The sequence below is a fragment of the Camelus dromedarius genome, chromosome 2, assembly GCF_036321535.1.
Source record: "Camelus dromedarius isolate mCamDro1 chromosome 2, mCamDro1.pat, whole genome shotgun sequence".
Lineage (NCBI taxonomy): Eukaryota > Metazoa > Chordata > Mammalia > Artiodactyla > Camelidae > Camelus > Camelus dromedarius.
Window position 1 is genome coordinate 16,943,458 of NC_087437.1, and position 18,539 is coordinate 16,961,996.

An 18,539-nucleotide genomic window follows, 5' to 3' on the forward strand; every position below is an offset into this window, starting at 1 on the left:
ATTTCTATTTGAGGATTGAATAAATAAGTACATTTTGAGGATAATGGAAGTTAGATGTCCACTGTAGGAGAAAGAGGTTATGGTATGGAAAGGGGGATACTAGAATGAACTAGTTGGATTGGACTAGAATTGGAGTTATCAGTATGAACTCCTGGTTTTCATATTACTTATAGAAATAAGTTTGTGTGTGTGTGTGTCTGTGGATTTCCTAGCTCTGTGCTCTAGGTTAGGTTCTTAGAAACAATCATTTACCCTGCTCCCCCATCCCTGGGACCTGGGCCTCTTGGAGAAATGGCTGATTCTATACTTGGGACAGAAAAAAATACAAGATGAATCTGAAAGTAAGATAGTGCTCAAAGAGTGATGGAGAAACATCAAAAGGGCACAAGATCTACCTTGAATGAGTCCCCACCGTCAGATATGGGACATTTGGAACATAATGTTGGTAAAGATTACAATCCACATAATAAAACAAAAGTCTATAATACTGTGGATTTCCCAAAGGAAATGGGAAAGACAAAGACATTTCTTATTTTTTTCAAATTTATTATTATTATTATTTTTTGGTGGGGGGAGGTAATTAGGCTTATTTATTTTAATGGAGCCACTGAGGATTGAACCCAGGACCTTGCGCATGCTAGCCAGGCACTCTACCACTGAGCTAGACACCGCCCCCAACCTCCGCCCTGGCAAAGAAATTTCTGACGGTAGGATGCCAAGTAATAGAAGAAGGAAAAATGGAGTCAGAGAAATCATTTGGCAACTGTCATCACAGTAATCGGGTTAATAAGTGAGAATCATCAGTGAATGTTAACTAACCCTACTGGGGGAAAGCTTGATGAAGAATAGGATTTTTACATAATTTCACAATATTTCCCCACAAGATACTTACTAATAATAAGTGGAAAAATAGTAACTTTACAGGGGATAAACCTGGCATATATCACCACTATTAATGGACAAATTGACATGTGCCTTTTGATGTGATTCACTTGAGAGGGTCTCACTCCTGTGACATTCTGCCAAAAATGCTTAACCTGAAATTAAACATGAAGAAACATTAAACCAAAATAGGAGGCAAATAACCAAATAACTGATCTGTAGTCTTCAAAGATGTTATGAACATGAAAGACAAAGATTGAGGGGGAAAAAATTAAGGAAGGCTAAAGAGACATGACCACTAAAAGTACCAGGTGATCTTGGATCAGGTTCTAGAACCAGATTTTTGTTGCTATAAAGGGTGGTATTGGGATAACTGGCAAAATTTGAATAAGGTTTTATAATGGTTAATAATGTATTAATGTTGACTTACTGATTTGACAATATCACTGCAGTTATATAAGAGAATGTCCTGTTCTTAGGAGACAGACAAGTACTTAGAGGTAAAGAGGCATCATGTCTGTAATTTATTCTCAAACAGTTCAGGAAAAAAATTTGTGTGTATATACATATATATAGCTAGAAAATGTATATACACACACATACTTGAGAGACAGAAAAGTGGGGTAGGCAGGTAGGGAGAGGGAACGATAAAGCTTACATGATAAAAATAAATGGTGAATCTGGGTGAAGGATATTTAACTTCTTTTGTACTATTCTGGAAATTTTTATGTAAGTTTGAAACGATTTCAAAATAAGGTTAAAAAGTGTAATAAATATGCCAAATTCAAATAGAACCTTTAAAAGAGGTTGCACTGGCTTATCCTCCCCCAGCAGCGTGTGAGAGGGTTTTCCCCTCCTGTGGGGAGGAGGTGCTGCCTCTGCCTGGTGTCCTGCTTCCTTGAAGAACCTGTGGTGGGGAGGGAGTCCTCCAGCCTGTAATTCTGCAGTGTAAATGTCTGTAATCCTGTAGCGTAAACGTCTATAATTCTGTAACATAGTTGTCTCTTGTTTATCATTTTGAGCTCAGGAGTAAATTTATCCCTGCAGGTGATCGATGAGCGAGAGTTTTTTGAGATCATGCCCAATTATGCCAAGAACATCGTCGTTGGTTTTGCGAGAATGAACGGGAGGACTGTTGGAATTGTTGGCAACCAGCCTAAGGTGGCTTCAGGTAGGAGGGAGAAGCTCTTCTGGACCTTGGGGTTGGGGGGCAGTGGTGGTGCTGTTGGGGGCCGGGGCTGCCTGGGCCCACGGTGCTCATCTTCTGCCATCCGTAGCCAGAGGAAAAACTCAGATAGGTGTTGCTGCAAAAGCTCCTTTCTCTCTTAACTTCTCAGAATTAACAAGCATCTCAAAATGCTTCTTTCATACTTCCCTAATTTTTTAAGTTTATAGATAACCCTATTCCTCAACTTACAAGGTCTTTACTTCTTCAGAGGTCTGCTTTCTGTCCCCCTAATTAGATTATAACTCACCCACTAAACTGAGCTCCATGAGGCCAGGGGTGTTGGTGTCTTACTTAGTTTTATCCCTGGTGCCTTCAGTGGTGCCAGGTACCTAGTTGGTACGTGACGAGTTAACAGCATCTTGCTGTGTCTGTGCCTCACAGCTTTCTGGTGATGTGGCCAGACCTGGTCACGGCTGGGCAGTGGGGACTCTTCCATGGCTGTGCTCTGGGTGGGGTTGGGGGCTCTGGATACTGCTTCCCTCCTTACTATTTTCCTTTCTTTGGTTTTGGTTTCCTTTGAATCCCTGTGTGGGATGAATACATCCTCCCTTTTTGACCCAACTTCATCTTTTATTTCTGCTATGGCAGTTTTTTCTTGTCTTTAGAAGAAGGTTTTTAAAGATGTTTTTTATTGTGGTGAAATACATTTAACATAAAATTTGCCATTTTAACCATTTTTAAATATGCAATGTGGTGGTGTTGGTTACATTCATAATGTGTGTAGCCATTACCACTGCAGTCTCCAAAATTTTTTCAAATCCCAAATAGAGACTCCCTTTCATCCTAACCCCAGCACTGGGTAATCTTAATCTACTCTCTGTTTCTGTGAATTTACCTATTCTATATATGCCATATAAGTGGAGTCAAATAATATTTGTTCTTTTGTGTCTAGTGTGTTTCACTTAGCATAATGTTTTCAAGGTTCATTTGTATTGTAGCATATATCAGAACCTTATTTTGATTTTTCATGTTTGAGTAATATTCCATTACATGTATATCCTACATTTTGTTTAATCATTTGACTGTTGATGGATACTTGAGTTGTTGGATATTGCAAATAATGTGACAATGAACATGGTGTACAAGTATCTGGTTGAATCCCTCTCTCCAGTTCTTTTGGGTGTATACCTAATTGTGGAATTACTGAGTCATATGGTAATTTTAGATTTACTTTTTTAAGGAAATATCACACTTTTCCACAGTGGTTGCACCATTTTACATTTTCACTAGCAGTTCACAAGGGTTCCAGTTTCTTCATACTCTCGTCAACGCTTGTTATTTTCTGGTATATTTTGATAATAGCCAACCCTAGTGGGTCTGAAGTATTTTTTCATTGTAGTTTTCATTTATATTTCCCTAATGATTAAGGATATTGAGCATCTTTTCTTGTGTTTACTGGCCATTTGCATATCTCTGGAGAAATATCTATTCAAATCCTTTGCTCATTTTTAATTACTTGAAGTTTTTTGTTGTTGTTGTTGTTGAATTGTAGGATTTCTTTGTATATTTTGGATATTAAACCTTTATCAGAATAAATGATTTGCAAATATTTTCTTCCGTTCTGTAGGTTGTATTTTCACTTTCTTGATAATGTCGTTTGACACACATAAGTTTTAACATTTTGTGAAGTTTAATACTCTCTCTCTCTCTCTTTTTTTTGGTTGCTTATGCTTTTGTAGTCATATCTAAGAACTTATTCCCAAATCCAATGTCATGAAGGTTTCCCCCTGTGTTTTCTTTTAGGAGTTTTATGCTTTCAGCTTTTACATTTAGCTTTGATCAATTTTGAGTAGTTTTTATATATGGTGTGAGTTAGGGGTCCAGTATCTTTCTTTTGCATATAGAAATTATCCCAGCACCATTTGTTGAATAGACCATTTTTTTCTTATTGAATATACCTCGCCTTTTTGTCAAAAATCAATGGGCTACAGATATATGTGTTTATTTCTGGATTCTCAGTACTGTTCCTTTGGTCTACATGTCTCCATATGCTACTACCACACTGTTTTGATTACTTTAGGTTTGTACTTTAGTCTTTTCATGTTGTTGTTGTTTCCCAAGATTATTTTGGCTTTTTGGGGCCCCTTGCAATTCTGTCTGAATTTGACTATTGGCTTTTCCATTTCTGCAAAAAAGGTTGTTGGAATTTTGATCGGGATTGCATTGAATCTGTTGATCACTTCATATAGTACTGACATCTTAACAATGTTAAGTTTATGAACACAGAATGTCTTTCCATTTATTTTGGTCTTTTATTTCTTCAACAGTGTTTTGTAGTTTTTGCTGCACAAGTTTTTAACCTTTTGGTTAAATTTACTCTTAACTGTTTTATTCTTTTGGATGCTGTTGTAAATGGAATTCCTTTCTCAATTGACTTTTTGGCTTGTTCATTATTGGTGTATAGAAAGACAGCTATGCAACTGCTTTTTGTTTGCTGATCTTGTAACCTGCAGCTTTGCTGAATTCATTAGCTTTAGTAGCTTTCTTGTGGATTCTCTGGGGTTTTCTGTTTATAGGATCATGTTATATGTATATTGAACCACTTTTGCATTCCTGGGGTATGTCCCATTTGGTCATGGTGTATAATTTTTCTTTAAAAAAAAAAACAAACCTTCATTTTTTAGACCTCTTTTAGGTTCACAGTAAAATTGAGAGGAGACTACAGAGAGTTCCCATACATATCCTGTTTTCATACATGCACAGCTTATCCTGTTATCAGTATTCTGAACCAGAGTGGTACATTTGTTACCTGCCATTTGCAGCATCATACAGAGTGATATCACTTGCCCTAAAACTCCTGTGCTCCTCCTATTCATCACTCCCCTCCCCCTAACATTGATAACCTGGTGACCCCTGGCAACCACTCGTCTGTTTACTGTTACCATAGTTCTCCTTTTCCAGAATGTCATATAGCTGGAATCACAGAGTATGTAGCCCTTCCAGGTCATCTTCTTCCACTTAGTAACAGGGAAGACACTGGTCTGAAAAGGTTATATACTCTGTGATTTCAGGTTTCTTCTACGCTGTTTCATGGCTTGATAGCTCATTTCTTTTTAGCGTTAAGATTAAATTGTCTGGATATACCACAGTTCATTTATCTATTCAGCTACTGAAGGACATCTTGGCTACTTTTTTTTTTTATTGTGATACTTGGTTTATTGGGGTGCTCTTGAATTGAATTTGCAGTATCTCCTAAGTATGCCTGTAGTTTTATTTCATAGGCCAATATTATCAGTGAATGAATATTTAAATAAGATGGAGGTACACTGACTACCCCATAATCCTACAAGAAAGTTTATCCAAGAAGAAGATGAATGTATTTTGAAGAAGGAATCATTCACAATTATTATGGATACAAAAGGACACGTTTCCATTTAACCAGGAACAAGTGTAAAGCAATAATAGCTCTTGAAATTATTGCACATGTTGTGATCAGCTAAGATACTAAGTGAAAACATGAGGAAGCAATAATGCATTTAAGGTAGTGATATATTATTATCGTTTAGAAATCATATCAGCAGATTATTAACGTAGGATTACTGAAAAAATAGCTGTTAGAGATAATGTAATAATTTTTGAGAAAGACTCAAAGGACATAAGAGCTCATCTAAAAGCTTTGGAAATACGTATCTAAATAAAATGAAATAGATTTTTTTTCTTAACAGCACCATTATTTATAATTGCCACATCTTGGCTACTTTTGAGTTTTGGCAGCTACAAAAAGAGCTGCCAAAAACGTTCTTGTGCAAGTTTTCGTGTGGACATAAGTTTTCAACTCATTTAGGTAAACACAGAGGAGTGTGATTGCTGGCTCGAATCGTAAGAATATGTTTAGTTTGTAAGAAACTACCAAACTGTCTTCCAGAGTGGTTGTACTAATTTGCATTCCCACCAGCAGTAGATGAGAGTTCCTGGTGTTCCACATCCTTGTCAGCTTTTGGTGTTGTCAGTGTTCTGAATTTTGGCTGTTCTGATAGGTGTGGAGTGGTATCTTGTTTTAATTTGCATTTCCCTGATAATATGATGTGGAGCATGCTTATTTGCCATGTCTGTGTTTTCTTTGGTGAGGTATCTGTTTAGGTCTTTTGCCCATTTTTTTATTTGGGTTGTTTTCTTTTTTTATTTTTGTTTTTGTTTTTTTCTTTGAGGAGGGGGAGGTAATTTGGTTTATTGGTTTATTTATTTATTTAATGGAGGTACTGGGGATTGAACCCAGGACCTTGTGCACGCTAAGCACATACTCTACCACTGAGCTATACCTTCCCCCCTTGGGTTGCTTTCTTCTTGTTGAGTTTGACCTAAATAGAAAGGCAGATGGAGGCAATCTCAAAAATACGAGTTTACTCAAGAACAGCAGAGGAACTGCAGTTCAGAACAAGCAAATTGTAGCAGGCCACCAGTGAGAGTGTTGAGGGTTTGGGGCAGGTTGTATTTATGGACAGGAAATGTTAAGAAGGGAGAGTGCAGTTAGAGTCAGTTAAAATAAAAAACAAATAGAGACCAGCCTTGAAAGCTTCCTGAGCAGGCAAAACTAGTCCAGTCACATAAACGAAGCTCAGTTCAGCCCACTTTATGAGACCAACTCGACCTGGGTCATCTCCCGTTCATGAAACTTCCCAAGGTTGATATGAGACATCTCCTGATCAATCCCCCATCTGAGAAAATTTCAGCATTATCAGTTTTCTGTAAATCAGGCATTTAAGGGAAATCACTTTCTTAGTCTTTAAGTTTTGTCTTTCTGAGGGCACATGTGAGATTCTCCTTTATATCCACCAGTTCTATTTTAGATTGAAATTCTTTCACAAGTTTTAAGAGTTCTTTGTATGTGTGAGATAGCAGTCCTTTATCAGATGTGTATTTTGCAAATATTTTCTCCTAGTTTTTGTTTGTCTTCTCACTTTCTATATGTCTTTCACAGAGTAGAAGTTCTTAACTTTAATCAAGTCCAGCTAGCCAAGTATTTCTCTCATGGATCATGCCAGAGTCACTTAGGTTTTCTCCTATGTTATCTTCCAGGAGTTTTATAGTTTTGTGTTTTATATTAAGTCTGTGGATGCATTTTGAGTTAATTTTTGTGAAAGGTATAATGTCTGGGTCTACATCAGGTTTTTTGCGTATGAATGTCCAGTTGTTACAGCACATTTGTTGAAATGACTTTCTTCCATTGTATTACTTTTGCTCCTTTGTCAAAGATCAGTTGATTATATTTATGGAGGTCTATTTCTGGTCTCTCTATTATGTTCTATTGGTTTATTTCACCAATATTGTCCTGATTACTGCAGATTTATTATATGTCTTGCAGTAGGGTATTATCAATCCTCCAAGTTTTTTCTTCTTCAGTATTGTGTTGGCTAGTCTGGTTCTTTTGCCTCTCCATAAACTTTAGAATCAGTTTGTCAGTATCCACAGAATAACTTATTTGGATTTTGATTGGAAGTACATTAAATCTGTAGATCAGGTTGGAAAGAACTGACCTTTTGACAATATTGAGTCTTTCTATCCATGAACATGGAATAATTCTCCACTTATTTAGCTTTCTTCATTTTGTTCATCTGAGTTTTGTAGTTTTCCTCATACAGATCTTGTATTTTGTTATATTTATGCTTACATATTTCTTTTTGTAGGGGAGTGTGCTGATGTAACTTGCATTGTGTTAGTTTCAAATTCATTGCTGGTATATAGGAAAGTGATTGACTTCAGTAAGTTCACTTCGTATCCTGCAGCCTTGCTGTAATTGTTCATTAGTTTCAGCTGTGTTTTTGTTAGTTCTTTAGGACTTTTTATATATACAGTCATGTTATCTGTGAACAAAGACAGATTTCTTCATTCCCAATCAAAATTCTATCTTTTCTTGTTTTACCGTATTAGCTAGGACTTCCAGTACAATTTTGAAAAGGAGTGGCGAGAGGGCACGTTCTTGCCTTATACCTGATCTTAAGTGGAAAACTTCTAGTTTTTCACCATTAGGTATGATGTTGTTAGCTGTAGGTTTTTGTAGATGTTTATCAAGTTGAGAAAGTTCCCCTGTGTTTCTCATTTGCTCAGTTTTATCATGAGTAGATACTGGATTTTGTGAATGCTTTTCTGTGTCTATTGATAGGTTCATGTGATTTTTCTTCTTTAACCTATTGAATTAATGGATCATGTGAATTGTTTTTCAAATATTGAATCAATTTTCATACTTGAGATAAATTCCACTGGGAAGGTAGTGTATTTTGGTATGTTGTTGGATTTGATTTGCTGAATATTTTGTTGAGGATTCTTGCATCTGTTTGTGAGAGACATTGGTCTGTGGTTTTCTTCCCTTGTAATGCTTTTGTCTAGTTTTCATATTAGGGTGATGATGGCCTCCTAGAGCGAGTTAGGAAGTATTTCCTCTGATTCTGTCTCCTGGAAGAGATTACAGAGAACTGATGTAATTTCGATTTCAGATGTTTTGTAGAATTCAGTGAACCTTTCTGGGCTGCATTTGTTTTTTAAATCATGTAAGAAATTAAAAAAACCCACACAATTTCGTGTTACAAACAAAAAATATAATAATACTGTCTTTTATATTTCCCCATGTAACTATCTCTTCTGGAGATCTTCATTTTTTCATACAGTTTTGTGACACTGTCTAGTATTCTTTCATTTCAACCTGTTGGGACTCCCTTTACCATTTCTTGTAGGTTGGGCCTACTGGTAATGAACTCCTCAGCTTTTGTTTATTTAGGAATGTCTTAATTTTTCCCTCATTTTGGAAGGACAGTTTGTGAAGTAGAGAGTTTTTGGTTGACGGTTTTATTCTTTAAACACTTTAAATATGTATTCCATTGTCTTCTGCCTTCCAGGGTTTCTGCTAAGAAATCAACTGGTAATCTTACTGAAGGTCCTTTGTGTGTGGATGAGTCACGTCTCTCTTGCTACTTTCCAGATTCTCTTTGTCTTTTGATAATTTGACTGTAATGTGTCTCAGTGTGGGTTGTGAGTTTGTCCTACTAGGAGTTATAGTTTCTTGGATTTGTAGCTTTACGTCTTGTGCCAAATTTGAGAAATTTTTGGACATTATTTCTTCAAGTAATCTCTCTGCCCTTTCTCTCTCCTTCGGGTGCTGCCTTGCTGTGTAGGTTGGTTCAGTTGATGGTAATGCATAGGTCCCTTATTCTCTGTTCACTTCATTTTTTTCATTTCTTCCTGCTCCTCAGACTGAATAATTAAAAATTTCTTATCTCCAGGTTTCTTGGTCCTTCTTCCTGCTGCCCCAGTCTTGTTGAACCTCTGTAGCAAATTTTTCATTTCAGTTGTTGCACATTTCAGCCCCAGAATTTGTTTTGTTCCTTTTTGTAATTTCTGTCTCTTTATTGATGTTCTTGTTTTGCTCATACATTGTTTTCCTGATTTTTTAGTGCTTCCTGTTTTTATCTCCTTGAGATTTAAGACAGTGGTTTTAAAGTCTTTGTTTAGTAATTTTGTGATCTGCATTTCCTCAGGGATGGATTCTTTTAATTTATTTTGTTCATTTGAATGGCTATACTTTCCTGTTTGTTTGTATGATTTGTTATTTTTTTGTTGAAAACTGAACATTTGAATGTTACGATGTAGTAACTCTGGGACTCATAATCTCCCGTTTTTCCAGAGTTTGTTGTTTTGTTGATTGTTGAATGCTGTAGTAGTCAAGTTGTCTATGTCTTTTCCCAGCTATTTTTGCAGAGGCTGTATTTCTTGCTGTATATAGTGACTGAAGTCTCTGTTCCTTAGCTTGGTTCCAGCTAGTGTTTTGACAGAGATTACCTCGAACTCCAGGTGCTAAAACAGACAAATAAGAAAACACCTCTCCTGGTCTTTGCAAACTGACTCTGAACCGGGGCTCTCCTTCAGCATTTAGCCAGACTTAAAATGAATTTAGGGATCAACCCAAGGTTAGCGCCTAGGGCCTTCTCATGTCTTTTGTAATGTTACGTTTTCATTTCTATTCATCTCAGGGTATTTTCTAATTTCTCCCTCTCAGATCTTTTCAGAGCATGTGTCTGGCTCTAGCCATACCTGTGTCTTCCTGAAGTCCCTTGTATGCCCGAGTACTCTGGAATGCCCTAGTTCCCCTGCCTCCATCCCCCACCCCCTCCAAGAAATCCCCTCTCTTCCTGGTTGTTTCTTCCCAGGCCTCAGGTGATCTCAGCTGTAACCTTTTGCCCCAGATGCCTATAGGTTGCTCTTTTGCCTTACAGTGTTTTTGAGCAGTGCCTGCCCCTTTTCTGGCCTAGGTGATTTCTGAATTAGGTGAAGAGACCTTTGGTCTCGCATCCATCTTTCAGGTAGCCCCTAGACAAGTTAGAACAGACCAACATGGTGATTTGTGACTGAGGTCTTCTTTGCTTCCTCTAGAGCCAGGGAGAGTGTGGGGCAAGTGTAATTCAAAATACCACAAAGCTTTCCTTCAGTTTTTAAGGTTCCTTTTTCTTGATCCAGCTTTTACTTAGGTGTAAACTTGTGCCTGTTCTAGAGTTTTGATAGAGTTGGTTCTGACAGTTTCTGCTTGCTTTTTGATGTTTCTGTTTGAGGACAGAAGCATGGTGCTGCCTACTCCACCATTTTGTTGTTTTGAGAAAGTGTTTAAAGTTAGAAATTTACACACACTGAAAATGCATTTTGTTCCTACAGTAAATTCTCAACTGTTCACGTATCTCTTTAGTTCCTCCTCTTAGCAGCGTCTGCCCCTGGCGTGGACTTCACATGATTTCCTGTGTCTGTTCAAAGATGTTTCTTGTCCCATGACCACACTTGCAGGTTCTGGCACCCTGCAGTTCTGGTGTGCTTTCACGAGCTGACTTTTTAAGAAACCGCTTGGCTCCTTCTGGAAACTTGATCTGCAAATACCTAGAATGTCTGTCCCAGGGCCACCCCAGACTTGGCTGGAGTCTGACTACTCGGTTCCATGGTGGGTCCTTGGCTTCCCTCTTTCTTGGCTCATTAATTCTTTGTGATGTTTATGATGTGTCCAAAAGGCAGCTGCAGAGGTTCACGGAGGAGGCCTCTGGTCTGGTTCTCATTTCTTCCTTGAGGGAAGTAACCAGGGCCCAGCGGGCATTCTGGGTGCTGGGTGCTCCGACACGCCTGGGGCCAGGGCCCAAGATGATGAGGCCGAGTCCTGGGACCTGGGCCCGCTCTTGGAAGCTTGGGGCCATAGGTTTCCCATTTCTGACTGTGTTCATTTCCTCAGTGATTGTGTCCTGTTTTGGTTGCACTGCTTGTGTTTTTCTTCCTGTTAATTTTCACTCTTGCCTCTGTATATTTTGAGCTTTCTCCCTTTAGGATTGTCTTCATCCTGATACTCATCACTTACATTTGTTATTTCAGGTCATTAACATAGATTTGAATAGAGAAGGAGGAGAGGAGATTTAAAACATTTTTCTTGAGTTGTAATTTACACACAATAACATCACAGCTTTTATGTGCTCATTGGGATGGCTTCCGGCAACTTGACAATTGTATACAGCTCTGTGAGCACCATCTAAAACAAGGTATAAAACACTTCTGTTATTCCAGAAAATGCATTTGGCAAGAGGGAGGTTTTGCCTGTTACTATTTTTTGAGTTTATCTTTTTATTTTTGATTTCTAGGGTTCTTTATATGTTCTAGATGTGAGTCCTTTGTCAGTTACAGGTATTTTAAATATCTTTTTTCTGGTCTGTGGCTTGTTTATTTAATTAATGGTGTCTTTTGACTCACATTATTTTAAAAAATTAGTAAAGTTCCATTTATCAGTGTTTTTACTTCTGATTAAAACTGTGTCCAAGAAATCTTTGCCTACTACAGGGTTTTAAGGACAATTCTATATTTCTTTTAGGAGCTTTGTAGTTCTGGGTTAAGATCTATGATCCATTTTGGGTTAATTTCTGTGTGTAGATTATAGATTGAAACTGGAGTCTACTTTCTTTTTTTCCATACAAATATTTAATTGTTCCATCGTCATTTATTATAAAGACTTGCTTCCCACAATGAACTGTTTTGGTGCCTGGTCTAAAATCAGTTGTGTGGGTCTGTTTCTTCACAGTTTGTCCTGTTTTGTTGTTTTTGCCTACCTTTGTAACTCTCCCATATCGTCTTGGTTACTGTAACTTTATAGTTCTTGGTGGTTCTCAACCAGGGGCAGTTTCACCATCCGGGGAGCATTTGGGAATGCTGGAGACATTTTTGGCTGTCATGGTGGGGGTGGGGGGAAGGCGTGCTGCTGCCTCTGGTGGGTGGAGGCCCGGGACGCGGCCGCGCACCCTACGTGCAGAAGTCAATTCCCCGCAACAAAGAATTATCCTGTCTGAAATGTTGGCAGTGCCGAGACTGAGAAACCGCGCTTTTGTGAGTCTTCAAATCGGCTAGTGCAAGCCTTCTGATTTTGCTCCTTTTTTTTTTAAATATTGTTTTGACTATTCTGTCTCCTTTGTATTACCATATGAATTTTAGAATCTGTGTGTCAGTTTCTACAAAAGAATTCCCTATGGTTTTGATAGAAATTGCTTGAAAATACAGATCTGTCCAGTATGCTAGCTATTAAACTTTAAATCTAAAATAATTAAAATAGTGTGAGTAATTAAAATTAAATCCAATTAGAAACTTAGTCCCTTATTAGTCATATTCCAAGTGCTCAGTCCCCACATGTGGCTCCCATGTCGAATGGCACAGCCAGAGAACATTTCCATCAGTCATAGAAGGTTCTTTCGGACAGCACTGTTGTAGATCAGTTTGGGGATTGATTTATTCTGATCCATGAGTATATCGTTTTGTTTTTTTTTAATACATACTCTTTATCAGATAACGGAAGTTCTGTCATGCTTCCAGTTTTTCATTATGAATATTGGGTTTTTCTCAGATGTTTATATTTTTTAAGGTGACCATATGATTTTTCTCCTTTATTTAATAACTTCATTGCTTTTTGCATGTTAAGCCCTGAATTCTTGGGTTAAACTGCACTTGGTCATGGTGCGTCAGTGTTTTTATATACTGCTGGATTTGATTCAGTGATAGCTTAGGACTTTGGGCATCTGTGTCCGTGAGGGATTTTGGTCTGCATTCTTCTCTCATCTCAGTTTGGTATCAGGCAAACTCTGGAAACTGTTCCAGGAGGGGAATTTACTAGTAAGTGAGCTCTTGTAATTGCCACTTTGTAGATACCATCTCCTTTAACCCTTACAACTGTGGTAGGAGGTGGTAACGTCCGTCCTTGTCAGGTGAGGACTCTCAGGCTCAGAAAGGTGACTTCCCAGCTCACAGCTGTGAGTGGTGGAGCCAGAGTCTGATTTAAAGCTGCTGGCACACTAAGACCAGCCCCTGAATGATACCTCCCACTGCTGGCTCCAGGAACGAGGCCAGCTGTGTGTCAGGTGGGAGCAGCCCGTCTGTTTACAAGGCAGAGACTGGCTCCCTGCTCTGGGCTCTGCTCCCAGCAGGAGACCCCATGCCCTCAGGGCTGAGGCAACTCCTGGGCCGTCTGGCCAGTGCCAGGTGGGCTCTCCTGTCTCCCCTGTTTCTCCTGGAGTGTGGCCCCTTTACCGCTCTCTGATGAGGAAACTTTGATGCCTCTGAAACAAGCTCTGCATGGCTGCTGAGGGCATGTTCCTGGTGTGGGTGGGACTGCAATTGACTGGAAGCTCAGCCTGGACGGTCTTTGTCTTTCTAGGATGCTTGGACATTAATTCATCTGTGAAAGGGGCTCGTTTTGTCCGGTTCTGCGATGCGTTCAATATTCCCCTCATCACTTTTGTTGATGTCCCTGGCTTTCTGCCTGGTAAGTTATTGACAGAGGGGGCCTGGAGAGGTGGTTTTGCCCAGTGAGGGACCCCCTTTATTTGGAGATCTTGCAAAGTTCCCTGAGGATTTGTGCCTTCTCTGTATTTCTGGGTGTCTGGAAGACGGGGTTGTGCGAGGGGTGGCCCTCTCCGGGCCCTTTGGGGAGTGGGGAGGCCTCACAGCTGAGAGTGGCAGACGGACCTCATGAGGACCTCTGTGGGTGTCTGGTAACTCTTCCTCACGCTCCAGGCACGGCGCAGGAGTACGGGGGCATCATCCGGCACGGCGCCAAGCTTCTCTACGCCTTTGCTGAGGCGACTGTGCCCAAAGTCACAGTCATCACCAGGAAGGTGAGGCGCTCCCGCGGGCGGCTGCCAGCCCACACTCCCAGCAGCAGGGCCAGGAGTTGCAGCCAGGCTGCAAGGAGTACACCTCTCTCGCCCTTATAAAGATGTCTCCAGGACAGAATCACAGCCCCTCAGACATACCTGCGGGGATCATCTCTGGGAACTGGGAGCAGCGGTGGGGAAAAGCCGGGAGGGACAGTGAGCACTAACTGTGCCAGGCCTGTGGGCTGTGCCCCGTGTTGTCTGCCCCGGCTGCGTGGCCTCACGGACATGGGCCCAGGAGCCAGGGAGGGCTGCTCTTGCTCTTTGTCCTCATTTCAGTGGCTTCTTGGGGACTGAAAGTGACGTGGTCTGGTTGACTCAGGCTCTGACGTTCAGCATCTGTTGTAGGCCTATGGTGGAGCCTATGATGTCATGAGCTCCAAGCATCTTTGTGGTGACATCAACTACGCCTGGCCCACAGCAGAGATCGCAGTCATGGGAGCAAAGGTGAGGCCTCCTGCTCTCCCTTCTCCTGGATTTTTCCAGTAGGAGCTCCAAGCACAGCTGGGAAATGCTGGAGGGTGGCCAGGGCCTCTGGGGTGACCAGGGCTCCAAGGGTCTAGACCTTGGCAAGGCCCCTCTGGGCCTCCTTCCCTCTTCATACCCAGGTGGGAGGAGCCTGGAGTGGGTTTGAGATGTCAGTAAAGGGGAGAGGGCTGGGTCATTTCCCAGGGAGGGCCCCAGAGCTGCTGCTTTTAGCCCATAGAGGCCGAAATGTAGTCCTGACCCCGGTGACTTTGGGTAGGGCGCTTCCTGTTGCGGCCTGCTCCCCACTCCTTTCCTGCTTTGAAATAGCTGTTGGGGTTGAACCAGGTAACTCCAGATGCCCCCCTCCCCAAGCTGACGTTTAGGGGTTCTGACACAAAGGCTTATCTTTCAGTCTCCATTTTTCTACATTTGCAGTTCAATCTGCCCACATTTGGCCACTGAATTGTGTCCTTTGGGCTCAGGATAGTGAAAAAGGGAAACAGCATTTTGCTTCCCTGGATGAAGGGACCATGGATTAACAGTGGGAAATAGGCCGCACATCTTGGGCTCAGGGAAGGATAAGTGCAGTTGGAGAGAGTAGGACAGAACCTGGGCTGCCCGTCCCTGCGGCCACCGCTGAGCATCCATCACAGCCCCCGGGGTGCGGGGGTTGGGCCCTGGCGGTGTCCACCTGGAGCTGGTGCGTTGCTTTCTCCAGTGCACTTTGATTTACCTGGACGGGAAGCACGCCCAGTGAGGATGAGCGGAGGGAGGCCTGCCCAGGGCATGGCCCCCGGGTCGCTCACTACGTCCCCTCCCGGCAGGGCGCCGTGGAGATCATCTTCAAAGGGCACGAGGACGTGGAGGCCACTCGGGCGGAGTACATTGAGAAGTTCGCCAACCCCTTTCCTGCAGCCGTGAGAGGTCGGGCCCGTGGTGGAGAGGGCAGCTTCGCTCAGTTGTTGGGTCATTTGCTGCTTATTTTACTCCAGGAAGTCTGCCTGTGCCCTTCCAGTTGCATCTGGAAACTAGGGAGGGTTGGCTGATCCCTGGGCAGCCGTCGCTTGGGGGCAGCGGGCCTGTGCGGGCTGCTTTGTAACCAGGATTAGAACAACAGGGCCGAAGTGGCTTCAGTTCCTAGTGTTGTTCCAGTCACCCAGTACTGTGAAAAATCAACCCAGAACAAAGCGGCTGAAACACCCCACTTCCCCCTCTTTTTTTTTTTTTCCCTTTTTCCTCATAGTTCTGAGGGTCAGTGATTCGGTCTAGGCTGAGCTGGGTGGTTCTTCTGCTGGTCCTGCCTGGGGTCCGTCAGGCAACCAGCAGCCTGACTGGGGCGGAGAGTGCAGGATGGCCCCGCTCACCTGGTTGGTGCTGGCTGTCAGCTAGACTGTGTCTGCAGGGTTTCTTACTCTCAGGGAGGCTAGTCCACGCTGCTTTACGGGGTGTCCCGAGGACGGCAAGAGGGCGAGAGGGGAGGCTGCAAGGCGGCTTGAGACCTAGGTTTGGAAGCTGTAGTGTTACTCTTGCCACATTCCGTTGGCCAAAGCAAGGCCAGGTGAAGAAACACAGTCCGCTGCTTGGTGGGAGGAGTGGCAGAGTAACATTGCAAGAGGGGCTTCCGTACAGGATGGGAGGAATTGTGGTGATGTTTTAAAAAGAAAAGCGCATTTTCTTTGTTTTCTATTGAATTCATCTTGGTAGGGAGGGGGTCGGATTTTCCTTTTCTTGCCGAGTGTTCCTAGGCCAGAAGTTTGGGACCTGCCAGAGGAACGGGGGGCTCCTGGGATCAGCCCTTCTCCTATCCAGCTGGGCCTGGCTCACACTGCTGGCCCAGGCTGAGCACAGGACTGCGGGCTGGAGCACCTGGGGATGCGGATGATCTGCTGCCTTTTCTATGCTTCACCAGGGTTTGTGGATGACATCATCCAGCCTTCCTCCACACGCGCCCGGATCTGCTGTGACCTGGATGTCTTGGCCAGCAAGAAGGTGCAACGCCCTTGGAGGAAACATGCAAATATTCCATTGTAAATGAATCAGGGAAAAATTAACCGGGAGCTAGTCACTGCCTGGCTGTTCGCATCCATCCCTGCCTTTTTGCAATTATGGTATCTGGGAACCTAAATACCAGTAAAACTTGGAATGGCTAAGTTTATTAAATTCTGGGAAGATTTCATTTGCGCCTTACTGTAAAATTATTTGGTTTATTAAAAATCTTAACTGGCATTTTTTGAGAATAATTTCTTTGTGGTAGAAACCTGAAAAATCAAAACTGGAAAGTAAATACCACATATCGTCACCTAGAGCTGACCCCTATTTGACATCTCTGTGTATTATTTTCCTTTCTTTCCCCAGGAGTTAATTTTTTTCTCTAAAGGTAAAATGAGCTTTTAGAGCAAAGTACCTATCTGCTTAGGCTTCAATTTTCTTACTTCAAAATGGTATAGTATTTAAATACTGTGCCTTGTCCTTGAATTCCTCCAGGAATTGTTGAGGATTAAAGGAGAAGTTTGGTGTTGCGTGTCTCTGCCAGAACAGACGCTCAGGGGAAGGCATAGGACCCTGTACCAACTTCTTTCCAGAAATGTGTTCTTACATTTTAAAATGTTTATTTTGGAAAATTTTAAACTTTCAAAAATGTTGCAGGAGTTGTATGCCTTCACCTAGACTCTCCAGTTCTTAACACTTTCTACATTTCATCTCTTACATAAATATATCATTATTATTTATATTGACCCATTTAAGTTACAGAATCATGACCTGTTGTCCCCCAAAATGTCAATGTTTATTGCCTTTGAAACAAGGCTCATTGTCTTACATAGCCTTTCACGACTTTGACATTTTTGAAGAGTGTTGAGCAATTATTTTGTAGATTGTCCCTCAGCTTGGGTTTTCTGATTTTTTATGGGTATTTAGATCCCGGTTAGTGTAATACACAAGACTGTTCTTCCCTCGTATCACATTAGGAAGCACATGTTAGTTTTTCCTATTATTGATAAAATTGACTCTGATCCCTTGGTTTAAGATGGTGGCTGCAAACGTTACAGCATTTGTAATTTTCTCTTTGTGCTTGATAAGTAATCTAGGGGGCATTCTTTAGGCCTGTCAACACACTTTCATCCAGTACTTTTAGTATCCATTGGTGATTCTTGCCTCAATCAACTATTCTATGTTGGTTGTAAAATATTATATTTCTAACCTTATCATTATCATTATTTTTTAAAATATATTTTTATTGAAGTATATAGTTGGTTGACAATGTTATGTCAGTTTCTGGTGTACAGCACAATACTTCAGTCATATAGGAACATACATATATTCATTTTCATAGTCTTTTTAACCATAAGTTGCTACAAGATAATTGATTATAGTTCCCTGTGCTATACAGTATGAACTTGTTGTTTATTTTATATATAGTAGTAGTGTCTGCAAATCTTGAATCCCAATTTATCCTTTCCTACCCTCTTCCTCCCTGGTAACCATAGTTTGTTCTCTATGTCTGTGAGTCTGTTTCTGTTTTATAAATAAGTTTGTTTGTCTTTTTTTTAAGATTCCACATATAAGTGATATCATATGATATTTTTCTTTCTCTTTTTGGCTTACTGCACTTAGAATGACAACCTTCAGGTTCATCCATGTTGCTGCAGATGGCATTACTTTATTATTTTTTATGGCTGGGTAGTATTCCATTGTATAAATATACTGCAACTTCTTTATCCAGTCATCTGTCAAAGGGCATTTAGGTTGTTTCTCTGTCTTGGCTATTGTAAATAGTGCTGCTGTGAACACTGGGGTGCAGGTATGTTTTTGAA

The 18,539-nt window shown here is 41.1% G+C and overlaps 1 protein-coding gene across 1 annotated transcript in view; it reads left to right on the top strand.

Annotated features, from left to right (window-relative positions):
• PCCB (propionyl-CoA carboxylase subunit beta) overlaps nt 1-16,953 on the top strand; it is a 52,710-nt gene extending 35,757 nt beyond the window's left edge. The window contains exons 10-15 of the mRNA XM_010975516.3: nt 1,930-2,053; nt 13,761-13,868; nt 14,120-14,220; nt 14,608-14,706; nt 15,552-15,651; nt 16,637-16,953. Of these exons, the coding sequence (XP_010973818.1) occupies nt 1,930-2,053; nt 13,761-13,868; nt 14,120-14,220; nt 14,608-14,706; nt 15,552-15,651; nt 16,637-16,758 (654 nt within the window). The 3' untranslated portion in view covers nt 16,759-16,953. The remainder of the gene's footprint in view (nt 1-1,929; nt 2,054-13,760; nt 13,869-14,119; nt 14,221-14,607; nt 14,707-15,551; nt 15,652-16,636) is intronic.
• The last annotated feature ends 1,586 nt before the right edge of the window (nt 16,954-18,539 follow it).